Source organism: Bos indicus, chromosome 10 (genome assembly GCF_029378745.1).
Source record: "Bos indicus isolate NIAB-ARS_2022 breed Sahiwal x Tharparkar chromosome 10, NIAB-ARS_B.indTharparkar_mat_pri_1.0, whole genome shotgun sequence".
Taxonomy (NCBI): Eukaryota; Metazoa; Chordata; class Mammalia; order Artiodactyla; family Bovidae; genus Bos; species Bos indicus.
In genome coordinates this window covers 22,238,125-22,256,834 of record NC_091769.1, presented here as the reverse complement: position 1 = coordinate 22,256,834, position 18,710 = coordinate 22,238,125, and the positions used below count along the sequence as shown (strand labels likewise).

At 40.8% G+C, this 18,710-nt stretch overlaps 1 gene segment (V, D, J or C); it reads left to right on the top strand.

The window, feature by feature from the left end:
- The window catches only part of LOC109564835 (T cell receptor delta constant-like), a gene marked incomplete in the record, with an annotated part of 620,053 nt that overhangs the window by 591,251 nt on the left and 10,092 nt on the right, over nucleotides 1-18,710 (top strand). The window contains 1 exon segment of the C gene segment in view: nucleotides 18,610-18,658. Coding sequence covers nucleotides 18,610-18,658 — 49 coding nt within the window.

Below are 18,710 nucleotides of genomic sequence, written 5' to 3'. Positions count from 1 at the left end.
TCCCATTTGTTTATTTTTGCTTTTATTTCCGTTACTCTGGAAGGTGGGTCATAGAGGATCCAGCTGTAATTTATGTCGGAGAGAGTTTTGTCTATGTTTTCCTCTAGGAGTTTTATAGTTTCGGGTCTTACGTTGAGATCTTTAATCCATTTTGAGTTTATTTTTGTGTATGGTGTTAGAAAGTGTTCTAGTTTCATTCTTTTACAAGTCGTTGACCAGTTTTCCCAGCACCACTTGTTAAACAGATTGTCTTTTCTCCACTGTATATTCTTGCCTCCTTTGTCAAAGATAAGGTGCCCATAGGTGTGTGGATTTATCTCTGGGCTTTCTATTTTGTTCCATTGATCTATATTTCTGTGTTTGTGCCAGTACCATACAGTCTTGATGACTGTGGCTTTGTAGTAGAGCCTGAAGTCAGGCAGATTGATTCCTCCAGTTCCATTCTTCTTTCTCAAGATTGCTTTGGCTATTCAAGGTTTTTTGTATTTCCATACAAACTGTGAAATTATTTGTTTTAGTTCTGTGAAAAATACCATTGGTAGCTTGATAGGGATTGCATTGAATCTATAGATTGCTTTGGGTAGTATACTCATTTTCACTATATTGATTCTTCCAATCCATGAACATGGTATGTTTCTCCATCTTTTAGTGTCCTCTTTGATTTCTTTCACCAGTGTTTTATAGTTTTCTATATGAAATTAAAAGACACTTACTCCTTGGAAGGAAAGCTATGACCAATCTAGATAGCATATTGAAAAGCAGAGACATTACTTTGCCAACAAAAGTCCATCCAGTCAAGGCTATGGTTTTTCCAGTGGTCATGTATGGATGTGAGAGTTGGAAGGTGAAGAAAGCTGAGCACTGAAGAATTGATGCTTTTGAAGTATGGTGTGGGAGAAGACTCTTGAGAGTCCCTTAGACTGCAAGAAGATCCAACCAGTCCATTCTAAAGGAGATCAGTCCTGGGTGTTCATTGGAAGGACTGATGTTGAAGCTGAAACTCCAACACTTTGGCCACCTCATGCAAAGAGTTGGCTCATTGGAAAAGACCCTAATGCTGGGAAGGATTAGGGGCAGGAGGAGAAGGGGATGACAGAAGATGAGATGGATGGATGGCATCACCGACTCGATGGACATGGGTTTGGGTAGACTCCGGGAATTGGTGATGGACAGGGGGGCCTGGTGTGCTGTAATTCATGGGGTCACAGAGTCAGACACGACTGAGCGACTGAAATGAACTGAACTGAACTGATATATAGGCCTTTTGTTTCTTTAGGTAGATATATTCCTAAGTATTTTATTCTTTTCATTGCAATGGTGAATGGAATTGTTTCCTTAATTTCTCCTGTTTTCTCATTATTAGTGTATAGGAATGCAAGGGATTTCTGCACATTAATTTTATATCCTGCAACTTTACTATATTCATTGATTAGCTTTAGTAATTTTTTGGTGGAAATTTAGTAAATTTCTATGTAGAGGATCACATCATCTGCAAACAGTGACAGTTCTAATTCTTCTTTTCCAATTTGGATTCCTTTTATTTCTTTTTCTGCTCTGATTGCTGTGGCCAAAACTATGTTGAATGGTAGTGGTGAGAGTGGCACCCTTGTCTTGTTCCTGACTTTAGGGGAAATGTTTTCAATTTTTCACCATTGAGGATGATGTTTGCTGTGGGTTTGTCATATATAGTTTTTTTTTCCTGCTTTCTGGAGGGTTTTTATCATAAATGGATGTTGAATTTTGTCAAAGGCTTTCTCTGCATCTATTGAGATAATCATATGGTTTTTATCTTGCAATTTGTTAATGTAGTGTAGTACGTTGATTGATTTGCGGATATTGAAGAATCCTTGCATCCCTGGGATAAAGCCCACTTGGTCATGATGTAGGATCTTTTTAATATGTTGTTGGATTCTGTTTGCTAGAATTTTGTTAAGGATTTTTGCATCTATGTTCATCAGTGATATTGGCCTGTAGTTTTCTTTTTTTGTGGCATCTTTGTCTGATTTTGGTATTAGGGTGATGGTGGCCTCATAGAATGAGTTTGGAAATTTACCTTCCTCTGCCATATTCTGGAAGAGTTTAAGTAGGATAGGTGTTAGCTCTTCTCTAAATTTTTGGTAGAATTCAACTGTGAAGCCATCTAGTCCTGGACCTTTGTTTGCTGGAAGATTTCTGATTATAGTTTCAATTTCCGTGCTTGTGATGGCTCTGTTAAGATTTTCTATTTCTTCCTGGTTCAGTTTTGGAAAGTTTTACTTTTCTAAGAATTTGTCCATTTCTTCCAAGTTGTCCATTTTATTGGCATATAGTTGCTGATAGTAGTAGTCTCTTACGATCCTTTGTATTTCTGTGTTGTCTGTTGTGATTTCTCCATTTTCATTTCTAATTTTGTTGATTTGATTCCTCTCCCTTTGTTTCTTGATGAGTCTAGCTAATATTTTGTCAATTTTATTTATCCTTTCAAAGAACCATCTTTTGGCTTTGTTAATTTTTGCTATGGTCTCTTTTGTTTCTTTTGCATTTATTTCTGCCCTAATTTTAAAGATTTATTTTCTTCTACTAACCCTAGAGTTCTTCATCTCTTCCTTTTCTAGTTGCTTTAGGTGTAGAGTTAGGTTATTTATTTGATTTTTTTCTTGTTTCGTGAGGTAAGCCTGGATTGCTATGAACCTTCCCCTTAGCACTGCTTTTACAGTGTCCCACAGGTTTTGGGTTGTTGTGTTTTCATTTTCATTCATTTCTATGCATATTTTGATTTCTTTTTTGACTTCTCCTGTGATTTGTTGGTTATTCAGCAGAGTGTTGTTCAGCCTCCATATGTTGAAATTTTTAATAGTTTTTCTCCTGTAATTGACATCTGATCATACTGCATTGTGGTCAGAAAAGATGCTTGGAATGATTTCAATTTTTTTGAATTTACCAAGGCTAGATTTATGGCCCAGGATGTGATCTATCCTGGAGAGGATTCCTTGTACACTTGAGAAAAAGGTGAAATTCATTGTTTTGGGGTGAAATGTCCTATAGATATCAATTAGGTCTAACTAGTCTATTGTATCATTTAAAGTTTGTGTTTCCTTGTTAATTTTCTGTAGTTGATCTACATCGGTGTGAGTGGAATATTAAAGTCTCCCACTATTATTGTGTTATTGTTAATTTCCCCTTTCATACTTGTTAGCGTTTGTCTTACATATTGTGGTGCTCCTATGTTGGGTGCACATATATTTATAATTGTTATATCTTCTTCTTGGATTGATCTTTTGATCATTATATAGTGTCCTTCTTTGTCTCTTTTCACAGCCTTTGTTTTAAAGTCTATTTTATCTGATATGAGTATTGCTACTCCTGCTTTCTTTTGGTCTCTATATGTGTGGAATATCTATTTCCAGCCTTTCACTTTCAGTCTGTATGTGTCCCTTGTTTTGAGGTGGGTCTCTTGTAGACAATATATATAGGGGTCTTGTTTTTGTATCCATTGAGCCAGTCTTTGTCTTTTGGTTGGGGCATTCAACCCATTTACATTTAAGGTAATTATTGATAAGTATGATCCCGTTACCATTTACTTTATTATTTGGGGTTTGAGTTTATACACCCTTTCTGTGTTTCCTGTCTAGAGAAGATCCTTTAGCATTTGTTGGAGAGCTGGTTTGGTGGTGCTGAATTCTCTCAGCTTTTGCTTGTCTGTAAAACTTTTGATTTCTCCTTCATATTTGTTTTATTTTATTTTATTTTATTTTTAAACTTTACAATATTGTATTGGTTTTGCCAAATATCGAAATGAATCCACCACAGGTATACCTGTGTTCCCCATCCTGAACCCTCCTCCCTCCTCCCTCCCTATACCCTCCCTCTGGGTCGTCCCAGTGCACCAGCTCCAAGCATCCAGTATCGTGCATCGAACCTAGACTGGCAACTCATTTCATACATGATATTATACATGTTTCAATGCCATTCTCCCAAATCTCCCCACCCTCTCCCTCTCCCACAGAGTCCATAAGACTGATCTATACATCAGTGTCTCTTTTGCTGTCTCGTACACAGGGTTATCGTTACCATCCTTCTAAATTCCATATATATGCATTAGTATACTGTATTGGTGTTTTTCTTTCTGGCTTACTTCACTCTGTATAATAGGCTCCAATTTCATCCATCTCATTAGAACTGATTCAAATGTATTCTTTTTAATGGCTGAGTAATACTCCATTGTGTATATGTACCACTGCTTTCTTATCCATTCATCTGCTGATGGGCATCTAGGTTGCTTCCATGTCCTGGCTATTATAAACAGTGCTGTGATGAACACTGGGGTACATGTGTCTCTTTCCCTTCTGGTTTCCTCAGTGTGTATGCCCAGCAGTGGGATTGCTGGATCATAAGGCAGTTCTATTTCCAGTTTTTTAAGGAATCTCCACACTGTTCTCCATAGTGGCTGTACTAGTTTGCATTCCTACCAACAGTGTAAGAGGATTCCCTTTTCTCCACACCCTCTCCAGCATTTATTGCTTGTAGACTTTTGGATCACAGCCATTCTGACTGGCATGAAATGGTACCTCATAGTGGTTTTGATTTGCATTTCTCTGATAATGAGTGATGTTGAGCATCTTTTCATGTGTTTGTTAGCCCTCTGTATGTCTTCTTTGGAGAAACGTCTATTTAGTCTTTTGGCCCATTTTTTGATTGGGTCATTTATTTTTCTGGAGTTGAGCTGTAGGAGTTGCTTGTATATTTTTGAGATTAGTTGTTTGTCCATTGCTTCATTTGCTATTATTTTCTCCCATTCTGAAGGCTGCCTTTTCACCTTGCTAATAGTTTCCTTTGTTGTGCAGAAGCTTTTAAGTTTAATTAGGCCCCATTTGTTTATTTTTGCTTTTATTTCCAATATTCTGGGAGGTGGGTCATAGAGCATCCTGCTGTGATGTATGTCGGAGAGTGTTTTGCCTATGTTCTCCTCTAGGAGTTTTATAGTTTCTGGTCTTACGTTTAGATCTTTAATCCATTTTGAGTTTATTTTTATGTATGGTGTTAGAAAGTGTTCTAGTTTCATTCTTTTACAAGTGGTTGACCAGTTTTCCCAGCACCACTTGTTAAAGAGATGGTCTTTAATCCATTGTATATTCTTGCCTCCTTTGTCAAAGATAAGGTGTCCATATGTGTGTGGGTTTATCTCTGGGCTTTCTATTTTGTTCCATTGATCAATATTTCTGTCTTTGTGCCAGTACCATACTGTCTTGATAACTGTGGCTTTGTAATAGAGCCTGAAGTCAGGTAGGTTGATTCCTCCAGTTCCATTCTTCTTTCTCCAGATAGCTTTGGCTATTCGAGGTTTTTTGTATTTCCATACAAATGATTTCTCCTTCATATGTGAATGAGATCCTCGCTGGGTACAGTAATCTGGGCTGTAGGTTTTTCTGTTTCATCACTTTAAGTATGTCCTGACATTCCCTCCTAGCCTGAAGAGTTTCTATTGAAGATCAGCTGCTATCCTTATGGAAATCCCCTCGTGTGTTTTTTGTTGTTTTTCCCTTGCTGCCTTTAATATTTGTTCTTTGTGTTTGATCTTTGTTTTGATTAATATGTGTCTTGGGATGTTTTGCCTTGGGTTTATCCTGTTTGGGACTTTCTGGGTTTCTTGGACTTGGGTGACTATTTCCTTCCCCATTTTAGGGAAGTTTTCAACTATTATCTCCTCAAGTATTTTCTCATGGTCTTTATTTTTGTCTTATTCTTCTGGGACTCCTATGATTTGAATGTTGGGGCATTTAACATTGTCCCAGAGGTCTCAGGTTGTCCTCATTTAATTCTTTTTTTCTTTTTTCCTCTCTGCTTCATTTATTTCTACAATTCTATCTTCTACCTCACTTATCCTATCTTCTGCCTCCATTATTCTACTGTTGGTTCCCTCCAGAGTGTTTTTGATCTCATTTATTGCATTATTCATTATATATTGACTTTTTTTTTGGCTTTATCTACTTTTTTTATTTTATTTTTAACTTTACAATATTGTATTGGTTTTGCTATATATCAACATGAATCCGCCACAGGTATACATGTGTTCCCCATCCTGAACCCTCCTCCCATGTCCCTCCCCATACCATCCCTCTGGGTCGTCCCAGTACACCAGCCCCAAGCATCCAATATCGTGCATCAAACCTGGACTGGCGACTCGTTTCATATATGATATTATACATGTTTCAATGCCATTCTCCCAAATCATCCCACCCTCGCCCTCTCCCACAGAGTCCAAAAGACTGTTCTATACATCAGTGTCTCTTTTGCTGTCTTGTATACAGGGTTATTGTTACCATCTTTCTAAATTCCATATATATGTGTTAGTATACTGTATTGGTGTTTTTTCTTTCTGGCTTACTTCACTCTGTATAATAGGCTCCAGTTTCATCCACCTCATTAGAACTGATTCAAATGTATTCTTTTTAATGCCTGAGTAATACTCCATTGTGTATATGTACCACAGCTTTCTTCTCCATTCATCTGCTGATGGACATCTAGGTTGCTTCCATGTCCTGGCTATTATAAACAGTAACTAGGTCCTTGTTAAACCTTTCTTGCATCTTCTCGATCCTTGCCTCCAGGCTATTTATCTGTAACTCCATTTTGTTTTCAAGATTTTGGATCATTTTCACTATCATTATTTGGGATTTTTTTATCAGGTAGATTCCCTATCTCTTCCTCTTTTGTTTGGTTTGATGGGCATATATTTTGTTCCTTTACCTGCTGGGTATTTCTCTGCCTTTTCATCTTGTTTATATTGTTGTGTTTGGGGTGGCCTTTCTGTATTCTGGCAGTTTGTGGTTCCTCTTTATTGTGGAGGTTCCTCACTGTGGGTGGGGTTGGATGGGTGACTTGTCGAGGTTTCCTGGTTAGGGAAGCTTGTGTCGGTGTTCTGGTGGGTGGAGCTGGATTTCTTCTCTCTGGAGTGCAATGAAGTGTCTGGTAGTGAGTTTTGAGATGTCAGCGGGTTTGTGTGACTTTGGGCAGCCTGTATATTGAAGCTCAGGGTTATATTCCTGTGTTGCTGGAGAATTTGTGTGGTATGTCTTGCTCTGGAGCTTGTTTGCCCTTGGGTGGTGCTTGGTTTCAGTGTAGGTATGGAGGCTTTTAATGAGCTCCTATCTATTAATGTTCCCTGGAGTCAGGAGTTCTCTGGTGTTCTCAGGATTTGCACTGAAGCCTCCTGCCTCTGTTATTCAGTCTTATTCTTACAGTAGCCTCAAGACTTCTCCATTTCCTTTTGAAGACCATGGGCTGTCTTTCTGGGTGCCTGATGTCCTCTGTTAGCATTCAGAAGTTGTTTTGTGGAATTTGCTCAGCGTTCAAATGTTCTTTAAATGAATTTGTGGGGGAGAAAGTGGTCTCCCCATCCTATTCCTCTGCCATCTTAGGATCGCCCCCCGAGTATATGTCTTTTTAGTGTTACGTGGGACAAAAGTGGAAGTACACACAGAGCACTTACGCTGCATTCCAAATTATTAGATTATCTCAAGGGAAAACATGTGAGCAATTGTTTTAGTCAGAAGCCGAACTAGCCACTTTTTCATGGCTGAACAAGCTATTTTGTTTGACAGAATAACTGGCAGAGAAACCATGGTTAATCAGATCTTGGTAGTTGTCAGGTATTTTCTTGGAAATGAATTGAGCCTGCACATCAAGAAAAACAATGGACCATTGTTTCTGATGATAAAAATCTAAGTGTTCAGGCAAAACTTAGAATTTGGGGGCTTCCCTGGTGGCTCAGTGGTAAAGAATCTGCTTGCCAATGCAGGAGACACAGGTTCTATCCCTGATCTGGGAGCTCCCACATGCTGCAGAGCAACTAAGCCCAGAGTGCTACAACTATTGAGCCTGTGCTCAAGAGCAGGAGCCGCAACTACTGTAGCTGGAGCACCTAGAACCCATGCTTTGCAACAAAAGAAGCCACTGAAATGAGAAGTCCATGCACCACAACTAGACGCTAACCCCCACTCTCCACAACTAACAGAAAGTTGGTGCAATAACAAAGATCCAGCACAGCCAAAACAAATAAATAAATAAAAATTTTTAAATATATATATGAAAAACAGAATTTGGGAAACTTGTATCTGCCATATGAGCTGTATGGTTCCCTAGTGCTAAACACTGTTCTGATTTTAAAATATTGGTGGTCATATTAACTACTGTGATACATTTGATATTGTATAATGAAATATGCCAACATACAGAAATCGCCTAACTCAGTGAACCAATTATTTTGCAAAAAGACAAATGGATAATATTACAAAACCATGCATGGGTGAAAGTTCCAACCAAAATGCAGGCTAGACCAGAGGATTTCAATGGAAAAGAATAAGAAAAGTTCATTAGCACATTTTCAGATTTCAAATTGCAACTAACCTACTTTTTTGGACTATAGGTTTGTCTGTATAAGGTCAAATTTTGCTCATATATTTCAACCATACTGAAATATTGCAATAGATAGAAGGCATACATTTATGAGTAAACCCAGCTGTCTTCTAATAAGCCAGCTCTACCCTGATGGTTATCTGAAGACTATGATCAAACAAACACCTCCAGTATCTCCCAAGCTGTTCCTGCCTGTATGTGGTTGAAAGTCTTTTCAATAGCCTAGTATTCAGCTTTGAATACACTGCAGTTTGTCTATAACCTTCAAAGAGTACATGTCAATATCAGGAGCAGGGGGTGGAGACAAATAAAGCAAGTTCAGAGTCCACAATTACAAAATTAAAAGCTCTAGGATGCCCCAGTTTAATCCCCATTTCTTTTCTTGACCTGGCACCTCATAAATTTTTTCCAAGTGCTCTGAGTCTCCAGTAGGAAACCTGATCCCACCCAGGACTGAAGAAACCATGATAAACTCAGTACCCTCAGTCCATCCCTGATCTTTGATCCCCTCTGAGAATGCACTTCTCTGACAGTGAAAATGACCCAGCCTCCTATCAGGAAGAGATGAACTTCAGGATGAACCCACCCTGGGCCTCCCCCTCCCCTTTCCCACAAAAGAGCATCTCCTACAACAGTGAAAAGCTGCATAAAGAAAGAAAATGCCAGGCTGCCCAGGCCATTCTAAGGGCACTCCTGGGGAAAAGATCAGCTGGAAGACTGAGCAGATCTAAGACACTTTCAAATAACAAATGTCAGAATAAAAGACCAAAGTTTAAGTGTACCAAAAACTATCACTGGACTAGGAATTGGGATACTTCATTTCTTGTATGTTCTTTTCAAGTTGAGTGCCTTGGCCAGTTGTGAAACCTCTCTGGATCTTTCTAGATTCTTTCCTCTGAACACATAGGGAAGTGAACATATGATCCTTGAAGACTGTCTTATCTATGACATTCTAGGATGCTTCTCCAGGGGCACAGTTCATCCTTGATTACTCATGTTAGTGGAAAGAAAGCAATTTGAACACTCTAAATATGTAGACAACACAGAACTCGTTTCTCTTTGGCTTTGGAATATATTTCATGACATGGAACGCACAACAAATTTATCTTCTCAGTGATGCCTGTGCTGTGCTGTGCTGTGCTTAGTCACTCAGTTGTGTCTGACTTATTGCAACCCCATGGACTGTAGCCTGCCAGGCTCTTCTGTCCATGGAATTCTCCAGGCAACAAAACTGGAGTGGGTTGCCGTGCCCTCCTCTAGAGCATCTTCCCAGCCCAGGGATTGAATCCAGGTCTCCTGCATTGCAAGTGGATTCTTTACTGTCTGAGCCACCAGAGAAGCCAATGATGCTTAACTCAGGCTAATGTTAAAAACCCAGTTATTTACAACTAATGGTCAAATAACTGGGCACAGTTATTTTCAGATAACTGTGCTCAGATAGACAAATGTACGATAGTATTTCATTGGGCACCAAGGGTCAGAGAGAGCAGGGGACCAGGAATGGGTGCTGGACCAGGATAAACCTAAAGTTTATCCTTTCTCAATACGAGATACCACATCTCTAAAATAGTTTCTGAAGGCAGTGTCAGAGCACTCAATCAGTGAGGCACTGTGCTGGAACAGAGGACACAGAGATGAGCAAGAGAAATCTCTTCTCTCAAGGGTCTTTGCCTAATGAAGACTAAAGGAATGGGGTTTTGAGAGCAATGATAAGGATCAGCACTGGATGCAAGAAGATTCAGGGAAAGGGGTACATCTAACACAGTCCAGTCTTAAGCAGTCATTTAGGACTTCCCAGGCACATCCACAGCTAAGCTCAGACCAGCAACTCAATAGAATCTAAGGAAGTGAGTAAGGGGCCAAACTGAAGAACTAAAAAAAGAAAGTGCATTTCAGACAAAAGCAATCACAGGGCAAAACAAGGAAGAATGAAAGAACATGGCCCTTTCAGGAAGCAAGTAGTCTGAGGCAGTTGAGTTTAAGGGAGCATGTGGTGAGGTATAAGATATAGGACTAGAAAGGCAAGCAAAAGCCTGTGTTCCAAACTATCTTATTCTGAACTAAGTGGGGAGCTACCATAAATTCTGGAAGGTAATTTCAGAGTTGGGGTCCCTCCAAGGCTTAGCATCTATATTAATCAGCTCTTGGCCTAAGGGACAAGTAGGGTTAAAATTCAGCTTGAGTTCTTCTGGCTGAGCCAAGATCCTGATGTGGAGCTGCATCAGCTGGAGAAAAGGAAGCCTTTAAGAAAGCTCATAAAGCAGCCCCTCTGTTCACCACATTGAACCCAAGGGGCTACCTCTGCATTCGCCCAGCAGGTCACCTTTTCCAAGTCACACTAAGTAGTATATGGGCTACTGGCCCTGAATTTAGAACCAGAGAGTCAATGGAGAAAATGAAATTCTAAGTTTATGTGAAAGTCCTTTGTCGGTTGTATGATCCTCCCCATGTGCAAAGTGGAGTAAAGAGAATTAATTTGAGAGCTGAGCAAGATAAATAAGAAATTCTATTAGCCACAGACATTTTTTGCCTACTTACATCTTGTAATATCAAGTTGAGACATTCAGGTCTGGCAAACTCTTCTGGGGAAACCATCTAGAGTAGACTAGCCAGAAGGCATAGTATGAGTAGACATCATGATTTGGTCTGTTCTAGTCACAAACTCCAAGACAGATCTAGCCAGGGGTTCAGAAGAGCTTCAGACAGAAACAACTGGGGAGCCGGCCCTGACCTAAGCCAAATCCTTTTGATCTTGCTGGAGCATGACTTGGAGAAAACACCTGGCCCTGTAGTTCTAAGAGGCCACGTTGGGCAAAACCATAGGGGAGGTTTTTGTAAAGGACTGTAGCATTGTGGGTGGGATACGCACGGTGATACAAAACCCACAGAGACCTGTACAAAAACTTCAGGAGCCCAAAAGACATTTCCCTGGGAAATCCATAGCCTGGCTACCCTGCCCTAGGGAACTAACACAGCAAATAGCTATCCTTCCTTCCTCTGTGACCCAGAAGGGATGCCAGAAAACTGTCCAAACCAGGAGAGGTGACACCCTAACTCTCACCCCCACCCCCCAACTGCCCCTGCCAGCTGCTACTGCTAGCCTCTCTCTCACTGCTGTTTTCTCTTGGATTTTCTCTTGGTATTTCACCCATATTTGAGGAATACAAAAAAGGTGATCCTTGAAAACTATCCTTGTCTTGGTTTCTACTGCAAAAGAGTCATATGGAATTTCTGAACCCAAATTCCTAGAGACATTTGCCTATGTGCTTTGCTATGCAGTTTGGGAAGATGAATTTAAAGACAGGGATTTGGTTTTAGGTCATCACCAGTAGTAGCTGCTCATTCTAACACTGAATATACTATAAATCCCCAGTACAGGACTGGTGTTTCATGCTGTCACTGTGGATATGCCACATGTTATCGGACTTAAAGCAGCTCTGGTGTCTGTGAAGCCCTTGACTCTGGAATAGCTGTGGATCCAAGACCCATCCCCTGGGCAACACTCATCTTCTAAGACTGAGAGTTAAGTGTGTATCTAGGAAATGAGAAAAAATTTAAATAACAGAAAGCAACCATTCCAAGAACTTCACAAAATGTCCAGTACAGGAAATGTCCACCATAAGGAGTGTGTGCTCTTACCTTTTCTTCAGACAGCAACTTTCCAAAAGCAAACCCAAAAGCAATTGCGATTCTGCAATTGACTAAATGAGCATGAACCAGTTGAATGAGCATCAAGTGCCATCTTTCAAAGAGCCAAACCCTTAAGATCCTCCCATCCTCAAGTTGATAGGAAGAAGAAAGGTGGGAGCACTGCTGAGGTTTTTGGAAAGCCCTCAAGCTCTGTGATGAGACTGACAAGCTCATCTTTGGAAAAGGGACCCGCCTCATCGTGGAACCAAGTAAGTAATTCATTTATCTGTTCTTTGAAAAGTAATCCTCCATCTCAGGGGGTGGAAATATCAGGGAATGTGAAACGGGTAGTAATAGCACCAATATTGTGTCAAGGAGAGGTTTGGGGAAGATATGAACTACCGTTAAGCTCCTCCATAGGAACTGGGAGAGGGTTGTTTTTTTAAAAAGTAGATTTGGGGGTTGTAAAAGACCCCCACACAGCTCAGGGAGACTGAAAAAGCTTCTGTCCAATGCCTGAGCTTTGGGTCAGGCTGTAGAAACCACACAATCACTGGCTCAACTCCTCCAGGAGAGTCGTAACTGACCAGATGCAAGGTTAGGCTGAGTCTGGGTGACTCTATCAAGCTGGCTCCAGATAACTCGCTCTTAGGAGAGCCCAGAACTGTATCAGCTTCCTGGGCACAGAGGCTTAGGCCAGGGTAAGTGGGCTGGTGCAGCTCCATTTTTCTTCAGAAAAAGGGAACCAGTTCCAGAAATCTGTTTCTAATTGTTTGCAAATGGAAGTTAGGTGACTAGTGAGGAAGAAAATGGATGTGCTATGCTTTCTTTAAAGCCTATAGGACATAGCCAGGTGTAGCTACCTAAGGGCTTATGGCGTCCATCTTCCCCACTAAGGGTACGCAGTGCCACTCACTAATTAACTGTTATAAAGGAATCGATGCTAATGTTGTCAAAGGTCTGTGCTCAACTCAGAAGGCATCTTCTCGTGTCATTTAAGTGACATTTTAATTCAATTGTGTCTTGTTTAGAAAAAAAAAAGACTGTAATCTCCAGTGGGCAGCAGCTTCCAATTAGAACGTGAAGATTAATATTAATCTAGAAAATGTAATAAACAACACAAACCCCCATTTCAGAGATCCTAGGGGAGTCTGGCAAGGGGATCTTAAATTTGTTGGGGCCCCCTTGTCTGCTGGAGCTGTCTGCTGGGAAAGTAACAGCACAACCTGGCCTGACGCCCTGGTGTTCAGATTGTGTTTTCTAAGGTAAAAGAAAACTATAGAGAAGTGGGGTGAAAGTGTGATGGAGTGGGCTCCTCTCATAGAATGGCTGGGGACAGGACTGTCCTGGATGTATGAATTGAAGGAGGCATAGAATTGAGATCAGATGAAGGGAAGGGGAGAAGTGCAGGCTGGGCACCCGCACCCTCACACACAAAAGGGAGAAGTGGGGCAGGGGCTTTGTATCCAGAAAAAGATGGAGAGCCAAAGTCGGCTAGCAGAATCAGAGCAAAGAAAATCATATATCTATTTTTTTTAATCATAGTAAGATTTGAAAATTCAACTAATTAAGGTTCTTCCCTTTAGAGCTTGTTGGCTCTAAATTTTCTCACTAAAATAAGTTTATCCACCTTCCTGACAAACCTAGTGACTGAGTTCCTTTATCTCCCTTTGTTCACTGAGTTCTTCCTAATGAATTAAGTTCTTCTGTTTACTGACGTACTTGAGCCAATGTTGCCCTAAGTGTAGAATGCATAAAATGTGGTTTTCGGTGGTACATAGACAGACGTTCTTTTCATTTGAATTGCACTATCTTTTAATGGTATCAGCATAGTACAACTAGGTTGTCAAACCTATGTGATTTAGTTTCCTCTTAATTGTATTTTAAGTTCAAATGTGAGTAAATTTCAAGAAAATTATTAAGCAAATCTTATGACTAATGGAAATGACCCAAAATAAAAGCCCCAAAAGAGATGTGATTAATTGAAGTTTAGGAAACACTGAGCTGGTGCCTTCCATTGTCCTTTGAGATGAAAAGATAGCAGGCATCCAGAGAAGGCATATCTTTCAGTGTAGCCCAGATCCAGAATATCTTTGCACAGTGACTTCTTTTTAGCCAACACATATTGGATAAAAAAGGATCACTGCAAATCCAGATCCTTTATCTTCTCAGAAGCCTACTTGCTTTTCATGCTCTCTTTCCTCAGGAGCTTCTATCAAGTTCTTACTTGCAGGGCTCCCCAACTGCACCAAACTAACAGGTCTACACAGACCCACCATCACAGGCCCACCATAGCTTTTAACCCTCCAGATGGAAAAAACCTAGGGTTGCCACTTAACTTCATAAAACAGAACCAGAGTAAGGACCAAATGGCAAGGAATGAAGTACCACAATGTAAATAGGTGCTACTGACCATGACAATGACAGGAGCTTAGAAAGGGTAGTCAGGAGCATTTCATGCCAGTGGGCCACTGGATGGACTTAGAATTATATATACTGTTATGTGATATTCATATATCCTCCTCATATCAACTTGTGCTTTTTGAGAGCCTACTATGTATTGGGCCTCTGGACCAGGCACTTTATTCATGAATGTCATTCTACTTGGTTCTCACATGAATATGTAAAAATTAAGTACTACTACTTGCATTTTTATAGATCAGGAGAGGTTCCGCAAGATCACACAGATTAGCAAAGTTAAAATTGGTATCAACTGTCAATTCCAAACCCTGCGCACTTAAAACACTCTGCTCTTCTAGGGACTTCAGTTGGACTGGGGCATCTGTGGAGGTTTTTCCTGCCTGGCTTTCCCACTCAGGCTCCTAGTGAGCTTCTTTCCAAGCTGCCTACCAAGTTGGAAGCAACAGTTAAGCTATTTCCCTTCCAGCTGCCACCCCCACCACAGTCCTTCACCAAGGCAGAACTCCTGCCCCCAACCAAAACCAATTACCCAAAGAGGCATTCTCCAGGCAAGGCCCATCCCCCACATTACACCCCTCAGGCTCGAGGGTCCCTAAACTCAGAAAGGTTCAGACAATGATCAGAGCATCACCCTTTCCTTCAAGAAAGAGAAGTCCACAAAATCCTGGGCTCATCAGCAGGTTTCTAAAATGCCAAGAGACAGCTTTCCCACTCCCGTCTTTGGCATTCGTCCCCTCTCACTCAGGAGGAGCATCTCCCAGAACAGAGCCTTGACCTGCTGTACTTTCTGCCGGGACCCATTTTCTCTCATGAACTCACCCTAGCTTTCTCGCTCACCTTCTCCAGGTCTTACTCAAACGTCACATCTAGTGAGGCCTTCCTCAACCACCCCCTGTCTGCTGCAGTCCTTGCTTTATTTTTTTTTATTATTATTATTTAATTTTTGGTTGCACTGGGTCTCCATTGCTGTTTGCAGGCTTTCTTGAGTTGTGGCAATCAGGGATGCTCTCTAGTTGTGGTGTGTGGGCTCCTCATTGCAATTGCTTCTCATTTCAGAGCATGGGCTCTACACACCTGGGCTCAGTACTTGCCGTGCACAGGCTTAGTTGCCCTGTGGCAGTTGGAATCTTCCTGGACCAGGGATTGTACCCATGCCCCCTGCATTTTCAGGCTGAGTCTTAACCACTGGACCACCAGGGAAGTCCACTTTGCTTTTTTTTTTTTAAGTGGCATTATTCATGTTTTACGGGAGACCTTAACTGTCTATGTTAGAGACTCTAGGATAACCATTATTTAAGGTAAATGTTCCATGGGGTCACAAAGTCAGACACAACTGAGCGACTGAACACATACATGCATAGCTTCACAGGGCTGTCCAAACAAAGGCCCACAGCCTGGGCGGCTTAAGCCAGAAGCTCATCCTCTTGCAGTCTGGAGTCCAGCTTGCTTTATTTCGTATAGCCTTCATCTTCACCCAAAACTTTGAATGCTTATTTATCAGCTATCTCCCTTGTTCCATGAGGACAAGGGCTACATTGAAAGCAGTAAATAAATATTTGTTGAATGAATGAATAGACAAATGAAGGAATGGATGAGAGGACAAGTCAGCAGTGGTATAAGGCAAAAGGAAACAGAAATGTAAGCAAGCTAGTCACTTTCAGAACCAAGCCCGATCCCAGCTCACAACCTGTGACAAGTCACTGGTACTATACACAGGGCACTCTTCTAGGTGCCAGGGAATCAGCATGAACAAAAAGACAGAAATCCATGCCTTGTTGGAGCTTACAATGTACTGTAAAAGACAGATGATAAACTCACCAAATAAAATATATAATGTTTTAGGTGGTGATAAGCCCTGTGAAGGAAAATAAACCACAGAAGAGAAATAAAGTGTATCAATAGAAGGGGGCAATGTGCAGTTTTAAACAAAGAAGTTATAGAAGGCCTCATTGGAAAATTGACATTTGGGCAGAGATGCGAGGGGGTGACGGAGTGAGTTGTGCAGATTTCTGAAGGATGAACACTTCTGGGCAGAGGGAACACAAGCCCTGCCCAGGGTACGTTAAGGACAGCAAGGAAGCCTGGGTGGCTGGAGGAGAATGAGTGACCGGGAGAGAGTTTACAAATGAAGTCAGGTTGATAATGTAGAAAAGATGGCTTGTAAGTCACTGTAAGGACCTGTACTTTTGTTTTTTTGTTTTTTGTTTTTTTGTTTTGTTTTGTTTTTCATGAATTTTTATTTTTTTATTTTTTTAATTTATTTTATTTTCTAACTTTACAATATTGTATTGGTTTTGACATATATCAACATGAATCCACCATAGGTATACACATGTTCCCCATCCTGAACCCTCCTCCCTCCCCCCTCCCCATACCATCCCTCTGGGTCGTCCCAGTGCACCAGCCTAGAGCATCCAGTATCGTGCATCAAACCTGGACTGGCGACTCGTTTCATATATGATATTATACATGTTTCAATGCCGTTCTCCCAAATCATCCCACCCTCTCTCTCTCCCACAGAGTCTAAAAGACTGTTCTACACATCTGTGTCTCGTTTGCTGTCTCGTGTACAGGATTATTGTTACCATCTTTCTAAATTCTATATATATGCGTTAGTATACTGTATTGGTGTTTTTCTTTCTGGCTTTCTTCACTCTGTATAATAGGCTCCAGTTTCATCCACCTCATTAGAACTGATTCAAATGTATTCTTTTTAATGGCTGAGTAATACTCCATTGTGTATATGTACCACAGCTTTCTGGACCTGTGCTTTTGGATTTAAGAGGGAAGGTTAGAGAAGGAAATGGTGGTCACACCTGACCCTGGTAAGAGACCAGAGGAGACAGAAACCTGGATTCCAGTCCTCACTTTTATCCCAAACACCAAAGAAACAGGATCCTCTCCTGTCTCAGCAACCTCTCCCTACACCTTGCCCTGGGGAGCTCTGAGCTTAGTGTAATTACCTTCTCCTGCTTCAAGTAAAATTTTTACTCTGAGTCTGACCCTAATAAACATTCTAATACTTACACTGAACATTTACAGAATGCTTTATATATACACTCTTTCGCTTAATCTTATAACCTCTCAATACAGAAGACAGTATCCTCATTTTATAAAAGAGGCAAATGAAGCTCAGTGACCTTAAGGAACTTGGCCAAGATTACACACTTAGTAAGAAACTGAGTGGAATTTGATTTCAGGTTCTCTGATTCCTTTCTACTTCACACAACTGAGAACCACTCTCCATTTTAGTGATTCTCAGAGTATGATATGCAATCCTGTATGGGCTGTAAACTGATCTGAAAAATCTGCATATTTTCTCCCTGGATTTTTTGTAACATACAGCAATTTTATAGACTCTGGTTTTTACATATGACAGAAGCTATTTTAACTGTCATATCTAAGTGTAAGTACGCCATTAAAGTTTGCTCAAATTTGAAACTCATGAATATATTATTAAAATGTTATTAAAATAAACTTTAGTTCTATTTTATACCAAGTCTGGCTGATGCACAATGCTTGTCAATGATACAAAGCTCTGATTGGATAGGAAATGGAATTCTCCTGAAAGGTTCTGAGTGGGGCTCATAACTTACTAGATCTTGCCCCATGTAAGTATACCCCAAGGGTTGAGAATTACCATTCTATGACCAACAGGATTCCCCGGTGGCTCAGTGGTAAAGAATCCACCTGCAATGCAGGAGCCACTGAGATGCTGGTTCATTCTCAGGGTCAGGAAGATCCCCTGGAGGAGGGCATAGCAACCCACTCCAGTATTCTTGCCGGGAGAATCCCATGGACAGAGGAACTTAGCGGGCTACAGTTCATGGGGTCGCAAAGAGTTGGACACGACTGAAGCAACTTAGCATACCCTCATGCACTCTAAGGCCAATAGCCCACCTTTTTTGCTTCAGACTGGAAATTGCTTTTCAATATCTCTTATTCAGACTGCAAATCAGACTATAACATGGCAAAAGTGTAGATTTCTATTTGACACAGGAATCACTTCCTGCTTTGTCCTGAAGGGTAGCTCCCAAGACAGAAGAAGAAAGAGGTTAAGCAGATGAGACAGAAAATCTCATCCAATGACTGTCACATGACTTGGGGCCAGGGTTGCGGTAAGGAAAAGGCAAGGCAGTTTTTAGACTGGGTTTATCAGCTGTGCATTATCCACTAATATTTGGCAAAGGAACCTATCTGAACGTGGAACCAGGTAAGTGACTCGGTTTTATTCTTCTTCTTCTTCTTCTTCTTCTTCTTTTGAC